We start from the raw sequence: 27,684 nt of genomic DNA, 5'->3' as shown, positions 1-27,684 counted from the left end.
ATTTTATCAGGCCGTTGAAAATTTACGTGTCAAAGTTCGACTTCATCGTAAATTTTCATTGGCTGACACAGCTGACTGATTAGCCAATCAATCGATAGACAGCCATTAATGACGTTGCGGAAGTTAACACAACTTTTTCCAAAATATTTAAAATTTTATTATAAAATTAAATTGTAAATGATTGAAATATAGGATTTTAACGTATAATTAATAATTTTCAAAGACTTGACGTCAACTTTTATACAACTTTTTTATAATTTTCGTGGAATAAGAAGTTCCCAAGCCTACTTTTGTTTGAAAAAAAAAATAGCATAAACTTCCGCCTTGGTGCCATTAATATGGCACCATATATATTCGCGATTTTTTATACAAAATGTAACGTAAAATTGGTAAGTGAATGTCTTTTGTTTCTTTTAATTCACTTTTTAATCTTAATTATAATGAGTGATTAATATACGCGCTATGGGGGGTTTTGAAAGCTTGGCTACGGGCTACGGCGAATTGTTGCGATGTAATTTTTGGTTAGGCTTAACGCGTAGCGCTTGCCTTGGCTTCGAGCTTGGGGTCCTCAATAAAGTTACCAGCAGCTCGGACTATCGGAGAACCCATTGGCTGAATTGCCCAACCCACTGTTTTGGTCGAGAGCCTAGGCTTACGAACTTAGTATTTTGTGTATTTTAAACCTAAACGCTCAATATTCCCAAGGTTATTCGAACCAGGAAACTTTGGTTCTTTTGCAAAATTTATTATTAATATTTTCCTATGTATTGCCTTGCATAACTCCACATAAATATATAACAAAAGTGGTAGCTAAAACTTGTGTGCTTAATGAATGATACCTTTAAAAGTAGACTCGTAGACTTTCCCCCAGTTGCCACTGTCCCGAGTTGCCACTGTTATTTTTGCATTTTATGATTTGCAGAATATAGTGCGGGGAAACGTTTACTCAAATAAGAGTAGTTTTATTTCTTTAAAATATTTTAGAACATCTTCAGAATGTTCAAAGTAGCAAATTAAAAACTTTTAAGTCGTGAGATGAAACATGACAGACTGCACGGCCAACGAAGATTTTTCACCAGCCACTAGTATGGCGAGTTCCATAGAACCGAGTCAGTCTCAGACTCCAGTGGATAATGGCATGAAAGAAAACGAAAATCAACAGTGTTTAGAAATGTATAACAACAATGAAATGGGGGAAACGGATAACTCTAGCCACATCAGTGTTAATGACAGCTCCAAAGTAGATGGGATGGAATGTGGGAAAGAGGAATTTGGAGTCCTGAGAAATAACAACATCATGGAAAATAAAAACGAGGAAGACAATGAAAATCACATGGATGGTCAAATGTCCATGGGAATGGATCCCAGTAACTCCATGCAAAATCAAAACCACAACCAAAACCACGGAGAGTTTGGGAACTCGGAAGGAAGCCAGAAAGAGCTTGTGACTACTCATAGATCACCCGTTATAGCCTCGCACATCTCTATTTGTAACATTAGTGAAGTGGTCAACAGCCCAGTTATTACCAATAGCAACAACATTAACAACGATAATATGATGGAACAAAAACAAAATTCTTTACCCAATCAAATGTTGTCTCGGTCCAATGCTGTGGACTTGCAAGACGAGAGTCAAGATAGTGGAATGGATTTGAAGCAAAATGATCAAATGGAGTCTGAAGTTGATATGGAAGTTCTTTCTAGAGACCAGTTACATTCGGACAGAATTATTCTTCATGGGGGCTCTTATCTTCATGACGGAAACAAGCAAATATCGGCGTTAGTTAACTCTTATAACTTGCCTCGATCTTCCCCTTCTTCCGTAACGGCGCCGGTTATATGCATGGCCCCATCTAGCCACTTAAATTCGCTGTATGATAGTATTCCTCGTGGTCAAGGACTGCCCCCGGTCTCTACTATCATCCGTTCTACCTCGATGGCGCGTTACGATCGCGCCAATCTTCATTCTATGAGCAATTCGCATTCTTCTATCTTACCGCTTCCTACTTCTACCGAAAGTCTTCACACTTTGGACATTTCTAGAATGAACATTATGACTGATGATTCGTTAGCGCCGTCTAATATGTCTATCAGAAATATGGAATGTTTTTCGCCTCCCCACAGATCTGTCCTAGTAACGCCGACGTCCTCTCACTTAAGATCCCATATCATGGATCAGAATAACTCGGTGCCTCACCAGCAAACCCATAGCCCTTCTCCGTCTCACTGCGATAGTTCCAAAGACGACCGAGTCGAATTGGAAAACATGCACGCGAATAACTCCCATATTCAAGAATCAAAATCAAATTCGGATAACAATAACATGATTGATCAGTCGGAGGACGATCAACAGCAGCAGCATCAGGATTTAAACGATTACGAACAGTCGGACTCCATCGAAAGTTTAAGGCAAAAATACATCACCACTTCGGTGGTTTCTCCTAACCCCTCCAACAGTTATACGGAGCATTTCAAAGAGTTCGCAAACTCTCAGTTTTTACCCATGGCCGCTATCGGGGGTTTGCCAACGAATAGAATTACTCCGGAAATGGCGGAAATGCTTAATAGTATGGTTCAAAAGTCAGTGGCCTCTTTGTCTCGCGATAACAACCTGGATATAGGAGCCGAAATGATGGGGGATCTAATACAGACCAGTATTCAGTCGGCGCCTTCCAGCCTTATTATCTCCCCCCATCAGAATCAGCAGTTGCAGAGATTAATCATTAACGCAGGTACGGGTACTTCTTTATCGAGTGACGAAACGTCCGAAGGTAGCAGCCCCTTGTTGAGCGTCGACTCGGACATGGAATGTAAAGTTCAAGACCTAACCAGGCGGTCCATGGGAATCGACAGGAAGCATTTAATGGTGATTCAGGGAGATAACCAGCAAACGAACACTTGCATAGCTACCCACGGAACTCCTCAGAACTTGGTTCAGAGTTTTTCCAGAGGGGTCATCACGTCAGTCATGTCAAACAATGGAAACATTTTGCAATTGTGCCAGTCTAATATGGGTGAAGAGATAGAGACGTCAAAATCTTCGGAACTGATGGATAACGGGGAGGCTGAAGATTTGTCTCATCCGAGCAAAATAAACTGCTCCATGAGTATGGCCGAAAATTCGGGAGTAATTAAGAACTCGGAAAACGAACAAAGTAGCCCGGAAACGTCATCTCCCTTGCAGAATGTTCCCTCCTCGATGCTACCTTCGTTTTTGTCTAGTCTGGCGTCTCTATCGGGAATTCCGCTCAGCCTTCCGACTTCCACTACAGTACCTTACGCTTCTCCTACAGATTCCAGTCTTCAAGCTAGTCCATCACAGCCAGTTATATTGTCTAGCGTCTCCAACGCGAACTCTCTTTCGAACGTCAAACAGGAACCGGGTAGTCGATTAAATAACATTTCGTGCAACATTACCAGTAGCTCGGGCAACGTCTACACCAACCTACCCAACTTGCAAACCATGGCCCCTTATATCAAGCAAGAAGTACCGTCGCCTTCCGGCGGCTCTTTACCCCCTTTTCCAGTCATCTCGGCTCTGAAAAGAGACGCTCACACCTCGTCCTCCATGCGAAATTCAATTCTGAGCAGTCAGACCACGCACCCTATCATGTCCGTCGTGCAAACCACCTCCGGAACCTCTCTTTCCGGTTTCATGGGTGGTTCTTCTCACCATCAACTTCCCCCTTATAGTAGCATGAGGGTCTCCTCTTTACCACCCCTGAACATACCGGGGGCGTCTTCTAGTTCGGAATCTCCAGCTTCGTCCCCCATGACGGGTGGAATACCTTCCGACGCTTCGCCCATCTCCCTCTCGCCCGGCAAGAAAAACGAAAAGTTAAAAGAATTGGGTAGCATGTCCGTGGGAGGTACTGGCTCGACCATGTCACCCGCGGAAGTGGTTAACAGTTTGATGCTTCAAGGAAAGGAAAAAGACCCGAGAAGATGGAGTTGCCCCATGTGCCGCAATGGCAGTCCCTGTGGTTTGCACCCTACTCAAATGCAGATGGCCACTAGTTCTTTATCACCCGGGCCCATGCCTTCCGGCGACCCCGCCAAGCCTTATCAGTGCACCGTTTGCGGAAAGAACCTGGCCTCGAAAAACGTGTTTCAACTTCATATGCGCTCTCATTCTGGGGAAAAGCCTTTTCGGTGCAACCTCTGCGGGCACCATTTTTCCCAGAAAACTTCTTTGACTCGTCATATGAGATCTCATACCGGGGAAAGACCTTTTCCTTGCACAGTTTGCGGGAAACGTTTCGCCGACAAAGAACGCATCAAGATTCATATGCGAACCCATACTGGCGAAAAACCTTTCTCCTGCGACGTTTGCGCGAAACGATTTTCCCAAAAATCAACCGTTAAAAGACACATGAGCGTACATACTGGAGAAAAACCTTTTAAGTGCGAGGCCTGCGGTAAGGGTTTCGCCAATAGAGGAAACCTAAATGCCCACGCTAAAACACACGCCAATTCCTAATGGAGTCGGATCATTAGTTTAATTCAATATTCAATTTAAAACGACATTCATTAGCCCCTCCCTCTTCTTCTTCTATAAATCCATTATTTTATTATTATTATTATTATTATTATTAGGTCTGTTCATGAGTGAAAAATATATATATTGTTGGAAATGCTGAACCAAAAAAAATTATTTAAGATAAAACTAAAAACACTCGAGTTGAATTCAACAACGCATTTCAAACTATTGGCTAGTTAGAGCGAATAGGGATAGTTAGAAGGGTTTTTTTTTTTTTTTTTTTTCATTTCTTTTTTAAAATTAACAAAAAATGATCCCTTTTATCACTATAAGTTTTGGCCGATGATATTATAGTCTTAAGTATAGAAAAAAAGTTTTATCATATTTTTTATCACTAAAAACATTGAAAAACGTGAACGTCTTTTTCAACAACGCGTGATGAACGAATAAAAAAATCGTTGGTTGATTGTTTTGACGAAATTATATTATTCAACGGTGACTAAAAATGACTCGATAAAAGTCATCTGAATATATATAATATAAAAAAGCCTTCATTTTGAAACTTTGAAACGTTGCAATATATATATATATATATAAAAACGAAAAGACGCGTTTAAAACTTTAAAATCATTTTGTACCTTAAGCACTATGGAAAAAAACAAACAAATATTTGAGAAGGTTTATGAAATACTAAAGATATAGGTTTAATTATCGTGTGTTTTGTGTTCATATAAAAAAAAAATAAACCTTTGCACTAAAGTGAGATATATAAAGATTATACGAAAAAATTCAAAATATATATATAGAATCTACATATATATATTTGTTGGCTTAAAACTATTATTGCTTTTAAATTCCCTTGTTGGAAAAAAGTTAACACGTTTCACCCTCAGGAAGATTTCTATATAATATTAAAAAAAAAAACAAAAACAAACAAGAAGGTTTAAAAAAACAAACAAATGATTTTTGGACACTGAAAAGTACAAAAAAAAAAATAAGTTTTTTGTTGTTGAAAAAATTCATGTTTAATATTTTTTTTTCTTCATATATTATCGTTTGTTAATTAATAATTAACGATGACGCTAGTGCACGTTTTTTTTGCCCTGTTATATTTTAATTACGCAAATTTTGTTTTTTGTTGTTTATTTGCTACCATTAGTCAAGATTTTCGATACCTAAAAAAAAATCGCCCGTGTTTTTTGAATAGCTTTAAAAAGTACATAATTTTAACTAAATTAATTTTAATTTAGATTTTTAATTATGTACCGATTAATTTACATACCCCCCCTCACTTTAATTAATTGTTGTATTTTTTTTAATCTGGTTATTACGTTTTTTAGAGATATATTTGAAAAAGTAAATATATAAATAATTAATTAATTAATTAATTATGAAAATAAAAATATTTTATTTTTTTTTCTGTTAATTTCTTTTCTTTTCGATTTAGCGCCGATCCGATAATTTTCTTTAATTATTATATTAATTAATTATTAATAATTATATTAAAAATTAAATTAAATAGATATATATCGAATTTAATTTTTAAAAAATAATTATTTTTAATTAAAACGCATTTTATTTTATTTTATTTTCATCCGGTGAAAATAAAGTATTTCTACTTCCCCTATTAATTAAGTTAATTAAGGTTAAAAAAGACTGATTAAATTTAAAGAAAAAAAGAAAAAAATTAAATATATGCCTTTCCTCGAATAAAAATATGAAAAATTAAAATAATTAACAAAAAATTGCCTGGTTAGTTAAACAAAAAACAAAAATTAATAAAGGATATATATATATGTACCGTAGTCTAAAAGAAATATAAATAAAATAACAAAATATAGATTAAATTTATGCCAGAATTTTAAGCAACTTTCAGATTTGTACCACACACTTATGCACATTTTTATATCCTGGCAAAAAAACCAAAATAACTAATTGAAAAATTTAAAATAAATAATGTAATATATATATATTATATATATTTGGAAAGCCTGCACATATGTAATAGGGAATTAATTAGTCAAAAAGTAATTAAGATGAAATTAATTAACACAAAGAAAAAAAAAATAAAAATCAACAAAGTTTTTGCCTTTTTATGTCCCTTTACCGGTAAAGTACGTCCATTCCACACTGGTCCAAAGAAAATGTTAATTAATTAATTAATTAATTAATATTAATTCGCTCTTTGTTTTGTATAAAACCAATTAACAAATATTGTTATTAATCACCCATTTTTCTTCCTTAAACGTTGTTTTGAAATCCAAAATCCTGTATCTTAAATATATCCAAAAAATTTTAACTCACCACAATTAATCTTCTTAATTAATTTAATTATTATTTATTAGTGGCGAAACTTAAAAAAAAAATAGGCTTAATTAATTAACATCTTAGAAATTTTAATTAAGACACAAGTTGGTTTTGGATTCAACTCAACGTTTTTATAATCTATGATATCTTCCGCCTGTTTTTAGCATTTTTTTAAAATAATACTTTTGACATAATTTGAGTAATTAATTAATTAATTAATTATTACTCGTAAATTAGATTTTAATGAAAAAACAAACAATCGATATCTGGACAAACAAACAAAAACAGTAAATATTTTAGATTTTGGTTTGAAGCGCGATCTACCATTACGTTTTACAAAGACAGCGAAAAGTACGAATTAAATTAATTTTAATGTTAATTAAATTAAATTAAAAAGCGTATGTATCGAATGAAATGGAAAGAGCAAAAACAAACCCCCTTAACTAATTAACGGTGCTTTGGAAGTTAATTAAACCCACAACTTTGAAATTGAAATTAAAAACAAAAGAACGAAATTTAAATTTTAAACAAAATTATATATTTTTCCTTTAATTGCTAATTAATTATAATATTTTAAAACAAAGCAAAACGGATCAAGAATAAAAAATTAAAGAGTGTATAGAAAATTTAACATATTTGTTATATTATAAATACGCGGGTTTTATATGAGTCTAAGAATGATATTGTATCGGAATGAGACTAACTAACTAATTAGTAATTAGCAAACGTCAATTAACAAATTTAAATTTATTCCCATCAGTTATTGTAGTACGGTAAATGAAGAAGATTATAAGAAGTGAATTAACCACCCATAGTTTACTACTTAAAATTATGCAAATTAAATTAATTAATTAATTAATCTTATTCACTTCATTTAATCTACTTCTGTCTGAAGAGCTCGCTAGACGATATGGCATGGAACAGTGATTAAAAAACCTAGGCCTAAAACAAAAGTAAACCAATTCCTCCTCATAAACGCTACAAAAACCTCTTAGCCCAAAACAAAATAGAAAATAGATATTAAAAAATAAATTATTATTTTTTTAACATATTTCACCCCCCCACCCCCTAATTTTTGAAACTAAAGTTATAACAGTTTAATTTTGTTACCGACTCAAGATAGTTAGTTAATTGTTAATTAAATTAATTACTGGTTCATGCTTTTAATCGATGTAAGAAGAAGAGAGAACGAAATCGTGTTTTTAATCGGCAATGAACTCGTTAGTCTACCTCACTCTGCCAGTTGATTTTTTCCAAAAAATATATAGTTAAAATTAATTAACAGATTGTTAAAAATTTTAAAAAATTAATATTATAGTCCTGATATTTAATAAATATAAGGATAACAAAAATTCAAGTCAATCCACTTAAAAGTAAATAAATAAAAACGAAACAAACAAAGGTTTAAAGTAAACAACACCAAAAATTTAATAAAACTAAAAAACGCAATTGTTGAATAAAACAAAATATAGAAATGGTTCGAGCACCCCAAAAGCAGTCCAAAGAAAAGTTAATCTATACTTGCATTCATCAAAAAAAAAATTTAACAAATCGCGCCCTATTTAGAAGGAAAAAGTAAATAAATAAAGTAAACAAAGCTAGTCAGTTTTTTAGATAGATATAGAAAATAAAAAAAATCTATATTTCATTGTATATATTAAAAAAAAAATGGTTAAAAAATGAAGCAATATATGTTTAACGGTTGCATTGCAACAACGCTAACGAAAGGTTGGTTTTCGTACGAGTCAAATATATCGTTAAGGAGAAGAATGAAGGAGTGTTTAAAAAACCTGAATTGTTATTAAAATTAAATTAAATTATATTATCATCAAAGAAATAGTATCGGGGTTTCGAAACTTGAAACTATATCTTTGAAACCACCTTTTCAAAACCTGTTGCAAAAAAGATGTTGATCGATTGACGTAAAGATGAAAAATAAATAATTATTTATCGCGCTGCTGTTCGCCTAATTGTTATAACGATACCAAAAAAAAAAAAAAAAAACAAAGCCAATTTAACGGAGAGAAAGTTTTATATTATTGCATTGCCAAGTGGTTAATTACGAACGTATATAAAGAATAAATATATTGCAAAAAAATATATATAAGGGTTGACAAAAAATTAAAATAAATAAAAGGGGAAAGTTAATATTAATATAAACGTTACGTTTTTTGAAGTTGAAGTTCAAGAGAGAAAGAAATATATTCTTATTGGGGGGTCGGGGAGTTCGCGCGTTTTGAGTATCAAAAAAAAAAAAAACTGTGTCATTCATGCCTTAAAACTTGTAGACAGATTATATGAAAAGAATTTATAGATAAAAAATAACTTTTATCCTGCCGAAAGGCATACATTATGCCATATCAAATTAAAATGTTGAAAAGACAAAAGAAAAATTAAAATAATTATGAGAATATGTAAATATTAGGTTTGTTTTATTTTTTTTTCTCACACCCATTAATTGATTGTTTTACGTTTAATTATTATATTACTATTATTATTATTTTCGTCGAAGCATTATTGTTATTATTGAAAATATTGACTATAGATAAAGAGAAAATTAAAATAAAAAAAAGGGTTCCTTAAATAAATAAACAAAAACAAACGTAAATATCATTTAACACGATTTACGTAAATTGCACGGAGATATCTGATAGATAATATCAATGATCATGTCATGTAGAGTTATTTTACCGCGCGCGCTGTTAAAAGTGATAAAAAAGTATATAGTGTAGGATCGCTCATACTGTGTTTTCTGGAATTTAATATTATTTACGTTGTGTTAATTAATTATTATTATTTTTTAATCAAAACCTTTGACCTTTGTGTTAATAACAGATTGAACCGTGCAAATTACGTACGCTTTAAGGAAAACTATATATATATATATATATATATATATATAAAATTATATAATTGAAATAAATAAATGAATAAAAATGAATAAAAACATTACATACATTCAGAGGTGCGGCACGTGTACAGTAGTCCATGTAATCAAAGATTATTAAACACCCAAGCTTTGTTTTAATTAACATTTCAATTTTATTCAAGGAAAGCTACAACTGCAGGATTTATTTTTATTTTTTTAATTATACATCATGCTGCGTATATTGTGATTTTGCGTTTGAGAAGTGATATTTCAATGTTCTGCGCTTCGTAGTTTTCATTGTCGATGTTGTACCAGAGTTCCTCGTTCTGTTTTGGGGTTTTTTAAAGAGTTAGAAAGAGTGTATTAATGTATTTTGAGTCCAAAACGTCACGTTTCGATACCTCTTTAATATTTGGTTCCAGTTTGACTTTGGAGAAAGATAGAGTTTTTAAAATGGCATCATTATCTTCTTTAGGTTCATTGGCGCTTTTGGAGTGCCTTGCCCAACTAATTTAATTTAATTTAAATTAAATTTCATTTAAAATTTACAGCTTTCAATTTACAGGCGTGCATTCATAATACCCTTCAGAGACGAATTTCGTCAAATTAATATCTGGTTTATGAAAAATGGCCCGTATGGCTTCGTTTTCATTCAGTATTGTCATCAACACGTTAGAACATTGAATTTTTTCATCGAACCATTGACCGCATTGTTCATTTATTATTTTACTATAGTCTACCGTCTCCTGTTTAACTAATTAACGAGATATTTACGTTAATTAGCATTAATTTATTAACTAGTATTGAATTTATAGGTATACTTTCAGCTTTGGGAACTTTGGGTACAAAAGCGTTCCACCATTTTGCGTTAGATTGTGAAACAACTGGTTTTTCTTCGGGTAAAACGAAACATTTGGAGCAACCTTCGCATGGAAGCGTGTATGACAAGTTTAAGTCAAGATTTTTAATTTGATTCTGTCAACAATCAACCCAAAAATTAGATAATGACGTCTTTACGATCTAAATTCGTACTAACTTTCATTGCCCCAAACAAATAAGTCACTTTCTGTTTCAAAAATCCAAAATACCAGTAACTATCGGAATATATTGTACCATTTAGATATATAAGTAATTAATTTAATTGGGATTAAGATATACTTTGGTATTAATGAATCGACATCCCTAAAAGTACCACATTCAAAGTTTGCTACAGCGAAAACGGGCTTATTTTGACTTCCCTAAAATAATTAGCAATTAAAAAAAATTTAATTATACTTTTCTTTAATCGTATTTAAAAGTTAATTAACCTGAATTTTAACTACATCAATTGATTTAGTTAGCTCGTATATAACTGCCATTGTAGCTTCGGCTAAAAATCTTAACCAAAACAATCAGTATTTTAATTAGTTTAAATATCAAGGCAATCGCGGAAATCTCAATTACTGGGCTTCGGTCATATCCTCTTTCCAAAATAACTTCTTAGCGAGCGAGTTTGTTTTTCCAATGGGCGCGATTCCAATTGGAATTTTTTTCGTAGCAAAATCCTAAATTAAACTAATTAACCTCGCATAACTTTAATTAAAATTTAAAAAACAAAATCCCAAATATACTTGATCATTTCTTCTTAATAAACCAGTTACAGCCTATAATCGCAATTACAATCAAATCAGTAAGTAACAAAATTACTTTAATCTCAATTATCTTAATTGTAATTACTTCGTGAAGGGTACCATCACCCCCTGCTATAATAACTGCATCAGTATTATCCATAATCTCCATTAAATCCCTAGCTTGCCCTTCATCTTCCGTCTAAGAAACATTTAATTAGCGTCTACACTCTCATAAACGATAACTATATAATCAAAAGAATTACCAAAACGGTGCTAACTCTAATACCAGCTAAATGCAACAAAGGTTCGCAATAACTTTCGTATAATTTTTTCCCCTTCCTACACGCAATCGTAATAACAAATTAATTAATTAAATTAATTACGATATTATTTCTACTTGGGTAATAACTAACTTATCCTTAGCTGTTGGGTTAAGTATGACCGTAACGTGTCTAGGTTTTACAGTGTTTAATATGGGTACTTCGCCATATTGCTATAGGATAATTAAAATTCGTTTTAATCGGTGATTTTTAATTGGCATTAAGGGTTATACGAAGTATACTCTAGCTTGTTCGCAATATGCCCTCAAAACATTTCCTGCTTTAATTTTGTCGGATGCCAGGTGTATTCCATATGATAATACACAGGCGCCAAAAGTGCTTTTTTTCCAGTTGTTACGAAGTGTTTTCAAAATTTTCGCCATCGTTATTATGATCTGCGGTGTATAGTCTTCAAAGTCTGCAAATATAATATATTATTTATTAAAATTTGCAGTCTTCGAATTTCCCTGCACCATTTCTATACGAATCCCCGATCTTTTGAGCCTATTATAGTTAAACTATACGCGCGGCTTTCGAAGGAACTTAAAATACAATAAAAACCGAACGTTTCTCAATACTAAAATAGGTTCTTCCAAGACTGTAACGGAATATTTTAATAATTAAAATTATTCCTCGACGAATCACGGTATTCGATAAAAATTAACACGCGCCTTACAAAGACGACAAAAGTATAGCTTTTAAAACATTATTTATTATACTATAATCTTATACACTGCACAAAAATACTTTTTTGTTGACCCTACAGTAAATACAAACAACATTAACAATCATAAATAGTAGCTTTGTGATTTGATTATTTTCGGGTAAATTTCAAACGTACGTACATAGATTTAAATCTCAGTGTGTGCATTAATATTTAAGATGGGAGGAAAAAATGGCACATTATATCACATTATACACTTGTACAAGGCAGTATTTAAATACGGGAATAATATAAATGTGTGCTTTTTAACATTATATTTAAATATATATATATATATTAATTTTTCATCAAAAATTAAATACGTTATTTATTATTTTCAGGAGAGAGAGAGAGAGAGATTTTAAAAATAATGGGCGTTGTGTGTGTGTGTCTGTGACCCTTTATTAAAAATTTAAAATCAAAGTGTTTTGATCATAAAATATGCGTTTAAAGATTTATATTATTTTTTTGTTAAATTATGTGCGAACGTCAAAAAACTTCCGAAAAAAAAAACAACTTCCGAGTTATAGATTTCCGGAAGTAAATTATTATTCTTCATTCTTTCAGTCGTAACTTCTTATTTCATACATACATTCTAATTATTTATAAAATACCAAACCTATAATGATCGAAAACGGAAATTCTAGCCATATATCTATTTATTTAATCATACTTAACTAACGTAGTTAATTAGTTAAAGAATTTCGATGTTTTACCGTTAGAATTATTTTATAAGACTAGAACTTGTTATCACAGGAACTGATAAAGCACGAGATGGAAATTGAAGAAATTAACAAACATTGGAAATTAATTAATCTAATTACCAACTGTGCCATATTTTAATTGAAAAACTAAATTAATTTGTTTATGACTAGATATATTTAAAGATACCGTAGATTGTAGCTTCAAAATTTTAACAGTATTGCAAAATATATTTATACTTTTTAAGATTGTTAAGAATTTTTGCGAATGTGATGTAGTTTTTTTGGTGAGGTTACAATAAGCCCCTTTTAAGGCTGCAAGTCCTGAAATACGCGCGGAAAATAACAAGAACACGTGATTGAAAAATATTTATTGGAATCTTCTGGACTTAATTTAAATATAATCATGTTCAAGGGACAGTTTTTTAAAACGGAACGTTTAAAGTGTATGTAATACTACATCACATGGCATAAAACGTAAAAAGTGTTCTTAAAATATGTCTTAAAAGTTATTATTTGACTTTAAAATACCCATTATTTAAACATTAACACGATTAAAATACATATTTACGTGTGTTTTTATGGTGGTAATTCATTAATATAACATTGTTCCGAAAACATGATATGTTTTTCAGTGATTATCAACACTTTTTATTTTCAAGAAACTAATCTAATTTCTTGGCACATTTTTTTTAACATTTATTTTTTTTTTCAAACACTAGCGTGATTATAAATGAATGAAATGTCGAGATTAAACTTTATGTGATGAAAATAATTATATTATACTTTTTGCCTACAATCGCGATCTCAAAAAAATAATTGTTCTAGCGTGAAAAGTTAAAGCCTATTAGGGGTTTGTTTAATTGTGCTTGATTAGATTAATTAATGAATGACGCGTCACGAATTTGCGTCTATAAGTTAAAGAATTAGTGCGCCTCTATGTTTTCTAAGCTATTGAATTTGGAAATAAGAAGATTATCGGAAGAAACGAAGCTTTTTCGGGGAATTATTTCTGCTAAACCTTGTCAAACGGTTCCTTTAAGGCCAAATATTTAGTATTATAACTCGGGTCGCAACGTACAGACTGATATCTCTACAAGATTTTCAGGTTTTTACGAGAAAAGCTGATTGATCTTTCAAGTCAATCTTTAGAGCTGAAGAGGTCAGAAATGATTTCTCTAACTTATCCAATTTTTTTTTATTTATTCTAAGACACGAGTGACCACAACTCATCGGAAAACGCGAAACTTTTCTAACCATCTTTCACTTGGGCAAATCTCTATAAGGATGGGAATGATGATTTGACGCAGAGTGATAAGATTCGTAATGATAAGGCAACTCTCGAGCCATGGCTCCTCCAACGGCTCCTGATGGGCTTTCAGCTGTTGTTGACATATCTTGAGATGAAGACAACTTTTCTGACAATACTAATGTGGCTCTGGGAATTCTGGTAACCGTGTCATCATCCGAACTATCAGTTGACTCTCTTTCGCTGCTATCCAAAAATCTTCCTTGTGACCAGGCTTTGCTTTTACTGAGAGCGGAATCATTCCCAAATGATGGTTCGTGAGGTTTATACCGCGATTGGGTCCCAGATTCCTTCTTCTTCTTGGGCATGACGTATTTCGGAATGCTTTTGAAGAACCAAGCTCCGGATTTTTTCCACATCTCTCTGGTTTCGGAACAGATTTTGCACAACCATACCGGATCCCTTCCTAGGGTGTAGGTGTCAACTCCGCATTTCGAGCAGACTGCCTTACGACAGTCGTAGCAATGAAGAGGGGACGACCTCAGCATACTGAACTCGTCAGCGCACAAGATACATTGAGTTTCTCCATTTCCTATAGCATTTTTCTTCATATTTTCTACCCTCTCCACCAGACGTCCGACTCGTTCTTGTTCTTGACGTTCCAGACATTCCGCGCGATCTATGACACTCTTGATGGCTTCTTGTTCAGAGTCGTTTAGTTGTACAGGTTTGTTGAATGTGTTGAGAGAATAGGTTTTCACCGACCAGCCCGTTTGAAGTCTGGACCTCAGGACTAGTTCTCGGTCGGTAGGGCAAACCCATTTATCTCGCGTAACTCCAAACTGCGACATGATTTTAGGCCTTATTGGAGCTCTTTTTAAGTACTCATGTAGACGTTGATATTAAATAATGGGGATTCAGAAACGAATGAAAACAGCTGGAGATAATGCCGCCTGGAAATAGAAATGAACAGTCTCTCTTTATAATTAAATTTGATCACGAGACACAGAATGGGTAGGTAACCGGACCAATGCAACGTAAAAGTGGTAGAAGCGATGCATAAAAACCAGACTAATTATTCCCAGCTGTTTTTTTACTTTCTGATCTCCAGTACATCTTACACTAACTGTTGACCATTTAGAAGTGTCACTAACCCCACAAAACAAAAGTGACCCAGTTCCATGGTCTTCGGTAGTGCTTAGCAATTAATAACCCTCAAACTTTTTAATGGGTGCAAAAGATTGTCAAACATGACCCAAAGAGCCACCATTACTCTGAAATCTACGATATAACCCGAAACATAACTTCCAAATTCCTCAAAAACTATATCTATAATTAATTGAGATTATCCGAGTCCTACCCCCATTTCTTGCCCACCACCCTTCAAAAGTTGGCAGCTTGGCAAGGCCTTAAAAACTGTGGCATACTTTTGATATTTTTGCTGTTTTCGGTGCACGTATGGCAAAATGTATAATTTTTAAAGTACTTACGTGTTACTTGGATTAATCCAACTCATAACCACAATAATTCAGACTAATATAATAACTTTTACGCGGAAAAACAACACACGAAGCGGGTACTTTTCAGCTGTGATTGTCAGCCATAATAGTCACAGGCGGTGGTACCGTGGTAGAACCGTACACCGTAGAACTACTAACTCCTGCGATGGCGTTTTCCTGGCAATACCTATGAGTTCTATTCCCTCGATTCGGTTCAGTTTCTACTTGTGCAAGTTGGGCTTTTTTCTATTCCCTCAATTCGGTTCAGTTTCTACTTGTGCAAGTTGCGCTCACTGCTCAGGGACATTCATTTAAACTAGGACTAAGAAAATTCCTCAAAATTTAATATTAAATACTTCGTCCCGAACCCTCCAACTACTATTACCCGGAGATGTAAGGTTTATTGTAAACCCTAGCTCGTCATCCCACACGGAGCAAAAAAAAAAAAAAAAAAAATTCATGGATGAAAGGACCATGAATGTTTGGTGAATGGTGATTGGTCGGTCTTTCTAACTCCGAAAGCAAAGTCGGCAGACGGCACGACATGTGTTTGATTTCAAAATTGCGTCATGATTAGTTTGTTATTTTAAATTAATTTTAAAAATGTTGAGTCTTCGTCAAGGACTTCAATGTACTAGATGCGGATATTTTATCCGCCAGTATTTTCAAGTAAAATCCGCTTTTCATTCCTTAACTAAAGTTTCCGGAAATAGTGAGTTAAGCCTTGGTCTATTGCGAAACTTGTGTACTGCGGAAAAGCTCCACCTTTTTACTAATTTTTTTTTTAATTAATCAGAAAGTTTAGTGTGTCCTTTGACTGTAACTCATTCGAAAAGACCCTTCAACACTACGCCAACTAATTTCAAAAAGGATTACTACGAAATATTAGGAGTATCAAGGAATGCTAGCTCTAAAGATATCAAGAAAGCTTATTATCAATTAGCCAAAAAGTATCATCCTGACACAAATAAGGGAGATCCGACTGCGGCATCCAAATTTCAGGAAGTTTCTCAAGCTTACGAAGTTTTATCAGATGACTCGAAACGAAAGCAGTATGATCAGCTTGGAGAATCCCCAGGGTTTAATCCAAACTCGGCTGGTGGACCAGGGGCTGGAGCTTATGGCTTCCAATCTAACATAGACCCTGAAGAGCTCTTCAGGAAAATATTTGGTGATTTAGGAATGAAATCAGGCGGTGGTAGTCCTTTTGGAGATTTTGATTTTGAAGGCTCACAGTTTGGATTTGGAGCAGCCCAAGAGGTAAGAAAGATTTTTCTTTCAAAATATATATATAGAACACTCTAATCTTGAGCTTAACTCCTCAGGTTATCATGAACTTAACCTTTCAACAAGCCGCACGTGGTGTTAATAAAGATATTACCGTCAATGTTGTTGATACTTGCACTAGGTGTAATGGTAATAGATGTGAACCAGGAACAAAACCAGTTAGATGCCATTATTGCAATGGTACTGGAATGGAAACCATCAGTACAGGACCATTTGTAATGAGAAGTACTTGTAGAGCTTGTCACGGAAGTAAAATGTTTGTTAAAGATCCTTGCCTCGAATGTCAAGGCAAAGGTTCAACTGTTCAAAGAAAAAACATCACTGTTCCTGTTCCAGCTGGTATAGTTTTTGATTTTAATTGATTAAAATTAGTTTAATCACTTAATTTAACCTTTAGGTGTTGAGGATGGTCAAACAGTACGAATGCCAGTAGGAAAAAAGGAATTATTTATTACATTTAGGGTGTCAAAAAGTGATTACTTTAGAAGAGATGGTGCTGATGTTCATACTGATGCCCAAATTAGTTTATCTCAAGCTGTTTTAGGAGGAACAATTAGGGTTCAAGGATTATACGAAGATTTAAATTTAAAAGTAATTAATTTTAACTACTAATTGGTGTATAATTCAATTAATAATTATGTTAAATTTAGATTCCATCTGGAACATCTTCTCATACAAGAATTAGAATGCAGGGAAAAGGAATTAGGAGGGTGAATAGTTATGGTTATGGAGATCATTATGTTCATCTTAAAATTAAGATACCAACGTAATTAATTAATTTAATCTAATTTTTATTTATTTAACTTATTGTTTAATATTACTTTGATTATTCTAGAAAATTATCTGTTAAACAAAAAGCATTAATGACAGCTTATGCCGAGTTAGAAGAAGATACAGCTGGAACTATAGATGGAGTAATTAAACCTACACGTGGTAATTATCATTTTGATGTACATTTCTGGGGCCTAATAATCTCTCCTAAAATGATCTTAACTCATTAAGATCATTTTAGGATGTGGTTAATTAGCCTTATTCCTGATCAGCGCCATCTACCCATAGCGGTGACTTTGAGAACTACTGTAAGCGGCAAGCCAATCAGATGTCGCTAAAATCTGGTGACGTCATTTTTGGTAAGACCCGAGAGTGCCAGTTAGTGACGTCACCAGATTTTAGCGACATCTGATTGGCTTGCCGCTTACAGTAGTTCTCAAAGTCGCCGCTATGGGTAGGTGGCGCTGATAAGGAATAAGGCTAATTGCTATTTTTAAGTTTCTGGGGCGTCTTCTGTGTCTGCCTCTTTCATATTACTTTTCTTTTTACATTTAGGAAGTGAAAAATCATATTCTAGTACTGATAGTGAGAAAAAGAAGGATGCAGACACAGAAGAAAAACCAGGGATTTTTACGCAAATTAAAAAGGCAATATTTGGATAAATTTATATAACTTAATTTTAAGGTATTTTTAGACTTAACTGGAAATAAAATTTTTGTCTGTTAAAATTTTCTATTTAATGTATAGGTAAAGAAGTGATGAATGATGAAAAGTGATGTTTTATTTGCTTAATCATTAAAAAACTGTTTTGTTTTACAGTTATTCGTATGATCTTATGAATGTAGATAATATCACATTAATAAAATTAATTAAATTTAATCTGGTTTTAATATTTATTGTTTCTTGGAATAAATTCAGGGGGGGAAGGGAGTTCTTTTTTTTTTTCATTATTTTTCTGTTAAAGTGGAGTAATATACATAAAGCCACTGGAGTGGAATGTAATAATTATGTATGTAGCATCATTGAGTTGAGAAAAATATCACTAGAATAGAGGCCGTGGCGCCATCTAGGTACAACCAAGGGAATTAAAAGAAAAGGCGGGAAGACCCAATTCAATTGTCTATATCACACGCTCGTAACGCCATCTAGGTGCTACCAAGGGAATTAAAAGAAAAGGCGGGAAGACCCAATTGACTATATTATACGCTCGTGGCGCCATCTAGGCGGGAAATTTGACTGATTTCAAGAATACATGTATTTATACATTTCTTATCTAGGATTCGAGATGGCGACACCATCGCGTGATAAACTTGGTAGCTGTCCGTCCGTCCCAATGTTTTCAAAAGTGTCAAACGTACCCCAATAGGTAAGTTAACGCAAAGGCCACCCTAGTAGTACTTTTCTCAACTCAATGTGTAGCATGTTGTTTTCGTCTGCTAGAGGGGTGACGTGGCCAAGGCTTAAAAATTCGCCAGATTTTGAACCAGAAAACAAGCGTGGGGGAAATTTCTTGTTGAGGTTTTTAGTTATAAAATTTAGTTTCGTCTATTTCGTGTAAGTATGAAACGGAACTTCAGCGGAAATTACATAGACAGACGTGGCGGCATGAAGTACCCCGACTTTTCAAACGAAACCAGCTTCAATGAATCCCATTCTAAACTTGAAGAAGTTAATTACGTACCTTGGAAGAACCAGAAGGAATGGCTCGAGGTTCGTGAAAAGATATTTTCACCTAAAATCGAAGATGTCGAATACGCCGTAAGTAAAATCTCGGCATGGAACGCGAAAAGCGCTTCTACAATTGCAGCTGGCGCTTTATGCACAGCTTTCCTATGGAAAGTAAAGCTCCGAGACATGAAACAATCTGAAGGAGGATTTCAATATGACAAGAGCGAAATCTCTTCATTGTACTCTATGGCTATAATTAGATTTGTCAACTTAATCAGCGATCTTGGAAAGACCGCTAAAGGCGGCTTTAGACTGGACATTGCTGAAAATATGAACATTCCTGGTTGGATAGTTCAACTTCGTAACGAAGCTGCTCATTCTACAATTCCTTCTTATCAAAGATTGAAGAAAGGCACTGACATTTGCTTGGATTGGTTGCGTTTAAACTATTGGGAAAAGGAGGAGAATAATTTAATGGATTATGGCAAAGGAAAAGTCTCTCTTTGCACCGACATTGGAAATGAGGATGAAACCATCAGAACTTATCTACAAGAATTTGAAAAGGATCATTTTGATTTCATCTATAGCCGACGGAAACGAGTCCGATTTCAAATCTTCTTCAAATTAACGCAGATGCAGTACATGTTCAATTTGAACATTGACAGATTCACCTCAATTTTAACTGAATCAGGATTTCTAATTCTGAGATATCACCAATTAGATGCCATACTGAAATCTGAAGAGAAAGATTATCTCAATAACGAATCCGTTTGTTTGCCAAGATCGTTGGAACGTTTTTGGTTTCCAGTCCTGGAGATTTACAACACAAATCCCGATTCTTATAATCAGTTGATCACCGCCTTGCTTACAAAACGTCAAGATCAATTAGAACAACGTCTCGCAACATCTTGGGCCCTTCATCTACTGGAAATATCGGTTAATTCTGATAAAAGCGATTTGAAAGTGCCATCTTTCCTGCAGTGGAAGGATCTCTTAGCAGTTGCCCTTAAAAATCCCCATAAATATTGCACTTCAGTTTTAAAAGTTATTGCTGAAAAAGTCCAAATCCACCAAGATGTTAAAAATTGTTTGATGGGATTGGTAGCTATTCAACTGGGAGCTCTTGTTGGCGCTACAAATTTGGGTGACATTCTTAGCAAGAAAGGAAAGAAGAAACAACTCAAAATCTACACCGTGGAAGATTTGAAACGTCAAATTGATAGGAGACTAAGGATTAAACACGAAATCCCCAGAGGACCTTGGTCCATTGCCCAAGATGATGTTGACTGGAAAAAAATACCATTGGGAGTCTCCCCTGGTAATTTTAGTTGTTGCGGAACAATTAAGTGATTTGTGTAATGATTTTTGATGATTTAGAATATTCTCTTTCAGATGATATTGAAATGGAAGCCAATTTAGCCAGAGAACAGAAGTCACATTCAATACAAATCACGGAAATTGTGGATGAACCTGACCCTTCAACAACTTCGGAAAAATATATGCAGCTTAAAGATCAGAGTTATGAAGAAGAAATGGAACCAGAACAGGTTTACGATATTGAAGAAAATGAGGTTAATGAGAAAACTAACGAAGAACCCATTGTTGCCAGCAAATCTGTCTTTATTTTGTAATGTGTTATTTCATTTTGTTTCTTTACAAATCTGTACTTCATTTTCGTATTTTTGCTGTCAATAAAACTTCATTAAAAATTGTCGAACTATTATCGATTTATTTCAATTTAAATTAATTTTAATAATATCAAAAGTATATAGATATATCTATACACTTTTGATAAGATCTATATACTTTTGATAATATATTTTCGTAAGCTGATTCTCAAATATATTATAGCCTATACATTGAAAAGTAGCCCAATATAGCCAAAATACCGTTAGAAACTCCTATTTGGCTATGCCATCCATTATAAGTCAACCGCCCATTTATATCAAATTTATAGCCGAAACGGCTAGTTCAATACGAAAACGCCCGCCAAGTCGTTGGACGATTTCGTTCCAGTTTTATCTCAAAATATTAATTCAAAATGAGAAATAGTTTGTGTAAAGCGTTTAACTAAAGTGTGAATGTAAAAGTGAATAGTATCGCGTAAAAACAAAGTGGACTTTGGTCGCAATATTAAGAAAAATCAAGACATCGATGTGGATCTCTAAGCCTTGGTCATCTTTTCAAATTGAGGCGCCAAAATATATGCTTGGTATGTAATTTTTGGCATAAACCTTATTTTCAGCACGTTTTCAGCATCCTTTGGCCATATTTGCTCGGGATTCGTGAATAAAATTCGTGACGTAACGAGTCTAAACGCTTGAAAATCCAACCAACTTTTATTATTTCTCAACATTTAACGAACACAAAGGTATTGGCCATCTAATGTTTGGCTTCAGAAAATAGGTTCAAAGCGTGGAATATGGTAATGGACAGGTATAAAAGCTGACAAAACTGTCATAATTTTAATTATTACGAGTATTATATCACAGTGCGCGGTTTACTAGTTTTCTTATACAACCTACAAACTTTTTTGGTAGCAGACTAATAGGGATTTTAGTGCAAAAACCTGAGTCTACTATATTATATTTTTAAAACCTATATATCTCGTAAATCAACTTCCCAAAACGTAACACGAATCAAGCCGCGATAGTTTTTTCGTGTTTTCTTGATAAAAACCAAACTTTCATGGGTTCTTTCTTCCCCTTCATTGAAACGGGACCCCGATACTCGAAGACAAATTCGGGATCGTGGTTTTCGGGTTGTTGTAAACACCTGAAATTACGAAGTAATTATTAAGGTGTACAATTAATATTGGTGGGAAATTTATGTAATGTTGTACTTATAAGCATCCTCGGAGACGTTGATTCGTCCCTTTTCACCCGTAGTTTCCGTCCTACTCGTTAGGTTAACCGTATTCCCAAATAAACAATATCTAGGCATTCTTTTCCCAATAACACCAGTGACCACTTCGCCCGAATGAATACCAATGGTCACTTTCTGAATTTGTATCGAAAAATATTTAAGAAATACCGTATCATCGGACAATTTTAGAATAATTCCTACCACATCTAAGCCCTCTTCAGTTTTAACTTGATTGGCCAATTCCATTATGTCCAGGGCAAGTCTGGCGATGCATCTCGCGTGAGATTGACATGGTTCTGGTAATCCACTAACGGCCATGTACTTGTCTCCTACCGTTTCCACTTTAAATACGTCAGGGTTCTTTTTGGGGTCAGTTAGAACGTCAAACGTTGTATAAACGTTGTTTAGTAACTTGACTATCTTCATGGCACCCTTGGGGTCAGAGTTCTTAGCGCAGTATTGACTGAAACCAACAATCCCGCTAAAGAGAATTGTCACGCTCTCGTATTTTTTAGCTGGGACTGGTCGGTGATGTCTTAGTTCGTTAGCCACTGATGGGGGTAATACGGAGTACAGTAACCTGTGGTAGAATGCGATTGATATGATATAATAGTTCGTTTACTTTCTCAGGCTTATACCTGTCAGTTTTAGTTTTCTCGTTTTCCAACTCTCTGTAAGTTTGTTGCAGTTTATCAGTTAAAATTTCCAAATTTTTCGTTAGTTTATATTCGGCCTCGAATTGTTCCGAAAGCAGAACCAAGTCTCGGGTGGCGTCATGCAATGGAATATCGCTTAGATATAAACCCCTGGTTGTTAAATCATCCAAGTTTAGGACACTAGGTGATGATAGGAACAGTATCATGTCCGATTCGGGGACGTATAACATCTGACCCTTCAGACGCATTCTGAAATTGAAAATGTTATTTAATAGAACAGAGACGTTAATTAAATTAAAACCAAATATTAATATACCTGGATTGTTCCTTGTACCCCGGGTCCTTTCCTTGCGGTGCCTTATTCCTCAGGACATAAATTGTGTTGATATGAGAGAGAATATGTTCGAATTTGAACTCCATATGGGGTCGTACAACTTCAAAAACGTCAGTGACTTTACAATTAGGTTCCATTAAACAGGGTAGAACGCGGATGACCGATGTTCCGCATTGTTTGACCACCAGTTCCCGGTCAAACATGATATGAAATGGGAAAGCTTTGCAGAATGTCGCCGGGCTGATTTTGTTTTCCATCGATAGGGTTTCAAAGTCCTCCATTTCCGGTTGAACCGCGCATTTGTTGCCGTCTTTCTCCGTTATAATGAATTGAACCTGTTAGAATTAATACGAATGTTGTCATTTATTCCATGAATATTTGAGTAAAGGGACAATTAATACTTACGTGATCACTTCCTTCCTCTTTAGATCTTATAACTTCCACGTTTACTTCCGTTTTGTGCAACTTACTGGCCACAGCCTTTTAAATGACCCAAAAATATAATTGACTTAAAACCTTTTGACTCTGAGCAGGGTACATACGCACCTTAACAATCCCAATTACAATGGGTTCGAGTCCCGCTCTCTCGGAGTAGTAATGCAATACTAATGCCCCATCTTCGGCTCGTTCCGTACACCGGAAGGATGGAGCTCTCATCCCAGGGTAGATGGTAGCCAAGTGATCGTGCAACGCGTCCAAATTCTGAAGGAAATCCCTGGGGGTGGCCCCTAATACTTGCAAGATACGGTCGTACCCAGACTCTTGACAAAAATCGAAAAACATTCGACCGAAGAGCTCCAGAATATCCGCCGCTGGTAACTCTATATATATTACAGCGTAGTTAGGACATATCCTATTACCTATAATTAGTTCAAATTATAATGGACTTAACTCAGCACACGTTCCGCAGCTCCAACTAGACTGTATGTTATGTCATCGTTGTAGATTATACGGACTAGGAATTGACCTTCCATTTCGACATCGGCTTCTTTCCTAAAAAGTTATTAATGGTCACCAGTTGACCCTGAAATTGGCGGGAAACTAACACATAGCCCCCTCCCCCTCTTCCCTGGAAACCCTCCTAGGGTCTTATTACATTCGATATAATTAGTAAACTAACACTGTTTAACAATTTTCGAAGTAAACAATAAGCTTATTTTGTAATTTAAATACGAATTCCATCATTATTCATTAAAAATGGTTAAGTAACTTAATTAACTAAATTAAAATTATAAGCCTAATAATAAGTAATTATACTGATAATCTTACTTGATTTTTTCCCATGTTTCTTCACCGAAATTTCGCAAAACAAGCAGTTCCAAAGCGTGATTAACAAATCCATACTAAACAATTAAAAATAAAATTAATTTATAATTATCAATATATTCAAATTACCTTTAAAATAAAATCCAGATATTAAATAAAATTTTAAATAAATAGATAACAACCATATGCCTTAAAACTTGAAACTTTTTCTCTATCTCAATCCATACTAAACAATTTAAAATAAAATTAATTACTAGTAATCAAAATATTCAAATTAACTTTAAAATAAAATCCAGATACTAATTAAAATTTGAAATAAATAGATAATCATAACAACCATATGCCTTAAAACTTAAAAAATTATCTTTTTCACTACGTAAAGATAATGACTTACCATTGAAACTAACTGGTTCGTTAGTTCAGTTTTAGTGTTCTTATTTTACGTCTGTAGATGAATGAGGGATAGTAAATAGAGCTGCTCTACGACGTAGATGTTGGTCTGGGGGAAAATCGCCCCGTCTTTCTCAGCTCGCGCGCGCCTTACCTCTTACCGTCCCTGTTTAGAGCTGGCCGACTAGCAAATGCTCATCCGAGACAACCTCTCTGCCTTTACTTTTCGACCATTCGATCGATTCTTTAAGGAATGGAGGTCACGTGACGTGATTGTTCCACCCCCGCCGCCACCTACGCATCCCCCTCCCTCCCTCCCTATAGAAATCAGAAAGGAAATATATATATCTATCTGCCTTGGGGTCACCAACAAAACCAATTTTATGCAAGTGGAATTAACAATCTCGGGACCATACTAGCAACTGCGCGTGCGTAAGATCCCGAGTATACTTCGGCGCATTTATTAATGGGTAAGGAAACACTGTGGACTTTTCTTTAGCTATATTTGTTTCTGATATCCACGTGTCAAGCTACAGCTCCTACAAATCCTTTAGGTTCACTTGTTTTGTTTCTTTCTTGAACCCTTTCCTTTCTTATATTATCAAATAAATTATGTTTTCTACTCTCATTTTTATTATTCCATCAAAAAACGTACAGTTTTTAAATTGAAATTAACACATATAGTTTTTATTTCAATTAGCATGTTTAAATAATTCAAATTACAACAAGTCGTCCGCTAATTTTTTGAAAATAACCCTCATTTATGTTAAGGGCGATTCATTAGCTTCAAAATGGTACCAATTAGGTCCAAATCGGATCATAAATAAGGAAAATAGAAATATTAAAAAATGTTTATAAAACAAACCCCTAAATGTTAGCTTTGCCTATATACATTGGTGTTCGGCAGAGTGAAACAGTTCTACAGGCGTTGTATTGAAAATACATTAAGGCGTTTGCCCCTGAATGTTAGCTTTGCCTATATACATTAGTGTTCGGCAGAGTGAAACATTTTTACAGGCGTTGTATTGAAAATACATTACGGCTTTTGCCCCTTAATGTTGGTTTCTCCGAATAGCAGCTACTATTTTAAAATTTATTAAATTTAAACGTGCCATTAACAACAATAGGCGTGTTAGATCAATTTTTAATTAGACGTCAAACTTTATGGATATAAAAGTAGTAGTACCATTAGTAAATTAATGACGTAAGTGTGACGCTTCACGTTTCCAAAATGCCAAATATTTTAACAAAGAGGATACATACATACATTTATTAGCGTATTTAATCGAGTATCACACTTAATATTGTTGAGTTACTTATAATAGCGTGCGCGAACCTTGGTAAGAAACTCAATTATCTCTTGTTGCATCACGTGATGTGAGATAGACACGTTAGTTTGTACGAAGTTTATAGGCCAAAACCGTAACCCCTACGTTGTAGAAAATTTGATTGACATTTTTAGCTATATACGTTGACATCGAATAGGTAATTATAAGTTTGAAAAATGTCAAAGTGGAAATTCCCAACGTCGTTAAATTGTAACTTTTTGACGTATTGACCTTTAACCCTTCGAATTTATACTGTATAAAAGACCCTGGACATAATTATCCCCGGCTTAAATTCGAGACTTTTCTAAAAGACATTGTTCTAAAAGATAAAATGTAAACTTTTTGACGTAAAAACTTCATATGGATTTTAGTTTTTTTTTATGTATGGACCTTTTCTATGTCACCAACCCACGTGACCACGCGCGTGTCTTCAGTTTTTACTAATTTATCTATAGATTAAAGGCGAGGGGATTTTCTGTTCACGTTTATCGTTGAAATGGCCTATTTGTTTACTGTCTGGAGGTAGTCGTATTTAGAGAACCAGTAAAAATAACAACCAATGGTTTTTATGGGGGTTTTTTGGTGGATACTGCAATATCATTTTATATTAACAGCCGGAAGGGATACGAACGTTCGTTTTTTAGGTTTTAATAAAGTTTTTGAACACTCGTAAATACTTGGTGAAGTAACTATAGTAGCAGCAGAGAGAATTATTTAAAGAGGAGTTGAAAGACTAACTCTGATTTTTCGTTAGGTAATAGCTATTGATAGAGAAAATAAAAATTAAGCTGGTCATGCTACTCCTATAGCTGTAATTCTCTATGACGTAAACTGGAAGAAACCGGACTTATTTGCTAAGGGCTATCTCTGTCCCTTTTGGCGTAATATTTCTTAATAAATTTTAAAAAGAAAACTTCCAACCAACAACCCCCGCCTTAATTCCACAAAATCCTCTTCCACAGCCCTCTAAAGGAATTTAATTTTCAAATATAAAGTGACTAATAACTTATTAATAGGATTTTAATACGTTATTAATCAATTCAAATAACCAGAATACATTTGAATTAATTTCAAGGTATAGAGTAATATTAATTCCTTTGTCTATAAACATTATTTCCCCTAAAGGAATTTAATTAAAGAATATTTTCTCCTCATGAAAGATGTGATTGAAATTCCGCTATATTGTTAATTAATTTTTTTTTTATCTTTTGAAATTTAAGCTTAACTAACGGTGTGTATAGATCAAAACTGAATGTATTTATGTGGCGAGCATGTGTTAAAGGTAATATTTTACCGAAGTTGATATTTTTAGCATAATTTCCCTCGAATTATCTAACTGTATCGCTAATTTTATGGTATTTTTGCTTCTAACTTACGTATT

At 34.1% G+C, this 27,684-nt stretch overlaps 6 protein-coding genes across 12 annotated transcripts; 3 read left to right on the top strand and 3 right to left on the bottom strand.

Annotated features, from left to right (window-relative positions):
* Positions 1 to 79: 79 nt before the first annotated feature.
* Positions 80 to 9,815, top strand: LOC149690797 (uncharacterized). 2 transcript variants are annotated; one of them, XM_089870606.1, is made up of 2 exons: positions 80 to 389; positions 985 to 9,815. In XM_089870606.1, exon 2 carries the CDS (start codon positions 1,043 to 1,045, stop codon positions 4,478 to 4,480), a length of 3,438 nt encoding a protein of 1,145 aa, XP_089726732.1. In that variant the 5' UTR covers positions 80 to 389; positions 985 to 1,042; the 3' UTR covers positions 4,481 to 9,815. The 2 variants fall into 2 exon arrangements, with proteins under 2 accessions (XP_089726732.1, XP_089726733.1); XM_089870607.1 differs by having other exon boundaries at positions 961 to 9,815.
* On the bottom strand, positions 9,806 to 16,039 carry Mulk (acylglycerol kinase-like protein Mulk). Its single transcript, XM_089870708.1, has 14 exons — positions 15,730 to 16,039; positions 11,829 to 12,004; positions 11,680 to 11,759; positions 11,530 to 11,605; positions 11,373 to 11,465; positions 11,267 to 11,299; positions 11,100 to 11,200; positions 10,964 to 11,033; positions 10,815 to 10,894; positions 10,693 to 10,750; positions 10,478 to 10,631; positions 10,239 to 10,410; positions 10,058 to 10,163; positions 9,806 to 9,982 (listed from the first exon to the last, which is right to left on the bottom strand). Exons 2-14 carry the CDS (start codon positions 11,967 to 11,969, stop codon positions 9,884 to 9,886), a joined length of 1,263 nt encoding a protein of 420 aa, XP_089726834.1. The 5' UTR covers positions 11,970 to 12,004; positions 15,730 to 16,039; the 3' UTR covers positions 9,806 to 9,883.
* LOC149690796 (rab effector Noc2-like) lies at positions 14,254 to 15,090 on the bottom strand. Its single transcript, XM_089870539.1, has one exon. The coding sequence runs from the start codon at positions 15,088 to 15,090 to the stop codon at positions 14,254 to 14,256; it is 837 nt and encodes a 278-aa protein (XP_089726665.1).
* A 182-nt stretch (positions 16,040 to 16,221) lies between the features above and the next one.
* LOC149690794 (dnaJ homolog l(2)tid, mitochondrial-like) lies at positions 16,222 to 18,675 on the top strand. Of its 6 annotated transcripts, none has more exons than XM_089870692.1 (8): positions 16,222 to 16,450; positions 16,535 to 16,998; positions 17,064 to 17,364; positions 17,423 to 17,616; positions 17,676 to 17,791; positions 17,861 to 17,958; positions 18,352 to 18,443; positions 18,616 to 18,675. In XM_089870692.1, the coding sequence occupies exons 1-8, from the start codon at positions 16,342 to 16,344 to the stop codon at positions 18,625 to 18,627; spliced, it is 1,386 nt and encodes a 461-aa protein (XP_089726818.1). In that variant the 5' UTR covers positions 16,222 to 16,341; the 3' UTR covers positions 18,628 to 18,675. The 6 variants fall into 6 exon arrangements, with proteins under 6 accessions (XP_089726818.1, XP_089726817.1, XP_089726816.1 ...); XM_089870691.1 differs by having other exon boundaries at positions 18,544 to 18,675; XM_089870690.1 differs by having other exon boundaries at positions 18,352 to 18,480.
* A 561-nt stretch (positions 18,676 to 19,236) lies between these two features.
* LOC149690793 (uncharacterized) lies at positions 19,237 to 21,181 on the top strand. The gene is made up of 2 exons (XM_089870666.1): positions 19,237 to 20,782; positions 20,857 to 21,181. Exons 1-2 carry the CDS (start codon positions 19,357 to 19,359, stop codon positions 21,093 to 21,095), a joined length of 1,665 nt encoding a protein of 554 aa, XP_089726792.1. The 5' UTR covers positions 19,237 to 19,356; the 3' UTR covers positions 21,096 to 21,181.
* Positions 21,182 to 21,775: 594 nt separating this feature from the next.
* On the bottom strand, positions 21,776 to 25,173 carry Gycbeta100B (guanylate cyclase soluble subunit beta-1-like). The gene is made up of 10 exons (XM_089870655.1): positions 24,980 to 25,173; positions 24,589 to 24,662; positions 24,212 to 24,312; positions 23,866 to 24,140; positions 23,725 to 23,799; positions 23,302 to 23,654; positions 22,968 to 23,234; positions 22,531 to 22,909; positions 22,307 to 22,464; positions 21,776 to 22,239 (listed from the first exon to the last, which is right to left on the bottom strand). Exons 1-10 carry the CDS (start codon positions 24,980 to 24,982, stop codon positions 22,104 to 22,106), a joined length of 1,821 nt encoding a protein of 606 aa, XP_089726781.1. The 5' UTR covers positions 24,983 to 25,173; the 3' UTR covers positions 21,776 to 22,103.
* Between the last annotated feature and the right edge of the window lie 2,511 nt (positions 25,174 to 27,684).

Source organism: Phalangium opilio, unplaced genomic scaffold (assembly GCF_054372755.1).
Source record: "Phalangium opilio isolate 3A_F unplaced genomic scaffold, DU_Popi_V2 ptg000031l_1, whole genome shotgun sequence".
NCBI classification, from domain to species: Eukaryota; Metazoa; Arthropoda; class Arachnida; order Opiliones; family Phalangiidae; genus Phalangium; species Phalangium opilio.
The sequence above is the reverse complement of the archived record's forward strand: the minus strand, read 5'-3'. Positions and strand labels throughout refer to the sequence as shown.

What these genes read in the sequence shown, in the direction of transcription:
- LOC149690793 (XM_089870666.1), top strand. Translation starts at nt 19,357, where the DNA reads ATGAAACGGAACTTCAGCGGAAATTACATAGACAGACGTGGCGGCATG. An exon ending in ACCATTGGGAGTCTCCCCTG is followed by an intron (nt 20,783 to 20,856) that starts GTAATTTTAGTT and finishes ATTCTCTTTCAG; the next exon opens with ATGATATTGAAATGGAAGCC.
- LOC149690796 (XM_089870539.1), bottom strand. Translation starts at nt 15,090, where the DNA reads ATGTCGCAGTTTGGAGTTACGCGAGATAAATGGGTTTGCCCTACCGAC.
- LOC149690794 (XM_089870690.1), top strand. Translation starts at nt 16,342, where the DNA reads ATGTTGAGTCTTCGTCAAGGACTTCAATGTACTAGATGCGGATATTTT. An exon ending in AACTAAAGTTTCCGGAAATA is followed by an intron (nt 16,451 to 16,534) that starts GTGAGTTAAGCC and finishes TTAATTAATCAG; the next exon opens with AAAGTTTAGTGTGTCCTTTG. An exon ending in GATTTGGAGCAGCCCAAGAG is followed by an intron (nt 16,999 to 17,063) that starts GTAAGAAAGATT and finishes TTAACTCCTCAG; the next exon opens with GTTATCATGAACTTAACCTT.
- Gycbeta100B (XM_089870655.1), bottom strand. An exon ending in GGGTACAAGGAACAATCCAG is followed by an intron (nt 23,235 to 23,301) that starts GTATATTAATAT and finishes TTTCAATTTCAG; the next exon opens with AATGCGTCTGAAGGGTCAGA. An exon ending in GAGAAAACTAAAACTGACAG is followed by an intron (nt 22,910 to 22,967) that starts GTATAAGCCTGA and finishes ATTCTACCACAG; the next exon opens with GTTACTGTACTCCGTATTAC.
- Mulk (XM_089870708.1), bottom strand. Translation starts at nt 11,969, where the DNA reads ATGGCGAAAATTTTGAAAACACTTCGTAACAACTGGAAAAAAAGCACT. An exon ending in AACCCAACAGCTAAGGATAA is followed by an intron (nt 11,606 to 11,679) that starts GTTAGTTATTAC and finishes GATTGCGTGTAG; the next exon opens with GAAGGGGAAAAAATTATACG. An exon ending in TTGATGTAGTTAAAATTCAG is followed by an intron (nt 10,895 to 10,963) that starts GTTAATTAACTT and finishes TAATTATTTTAG; the next exon opens with GGAAGTCAAAATAAGCCCGT.
- LOC149690797 (XM_089870606.1), top strand. Translation starts at nt 1,043, where the DNA reads ATGACAGACTGCACGGCCAACGAAGATTTTTCACCAGCCACTAGTATG.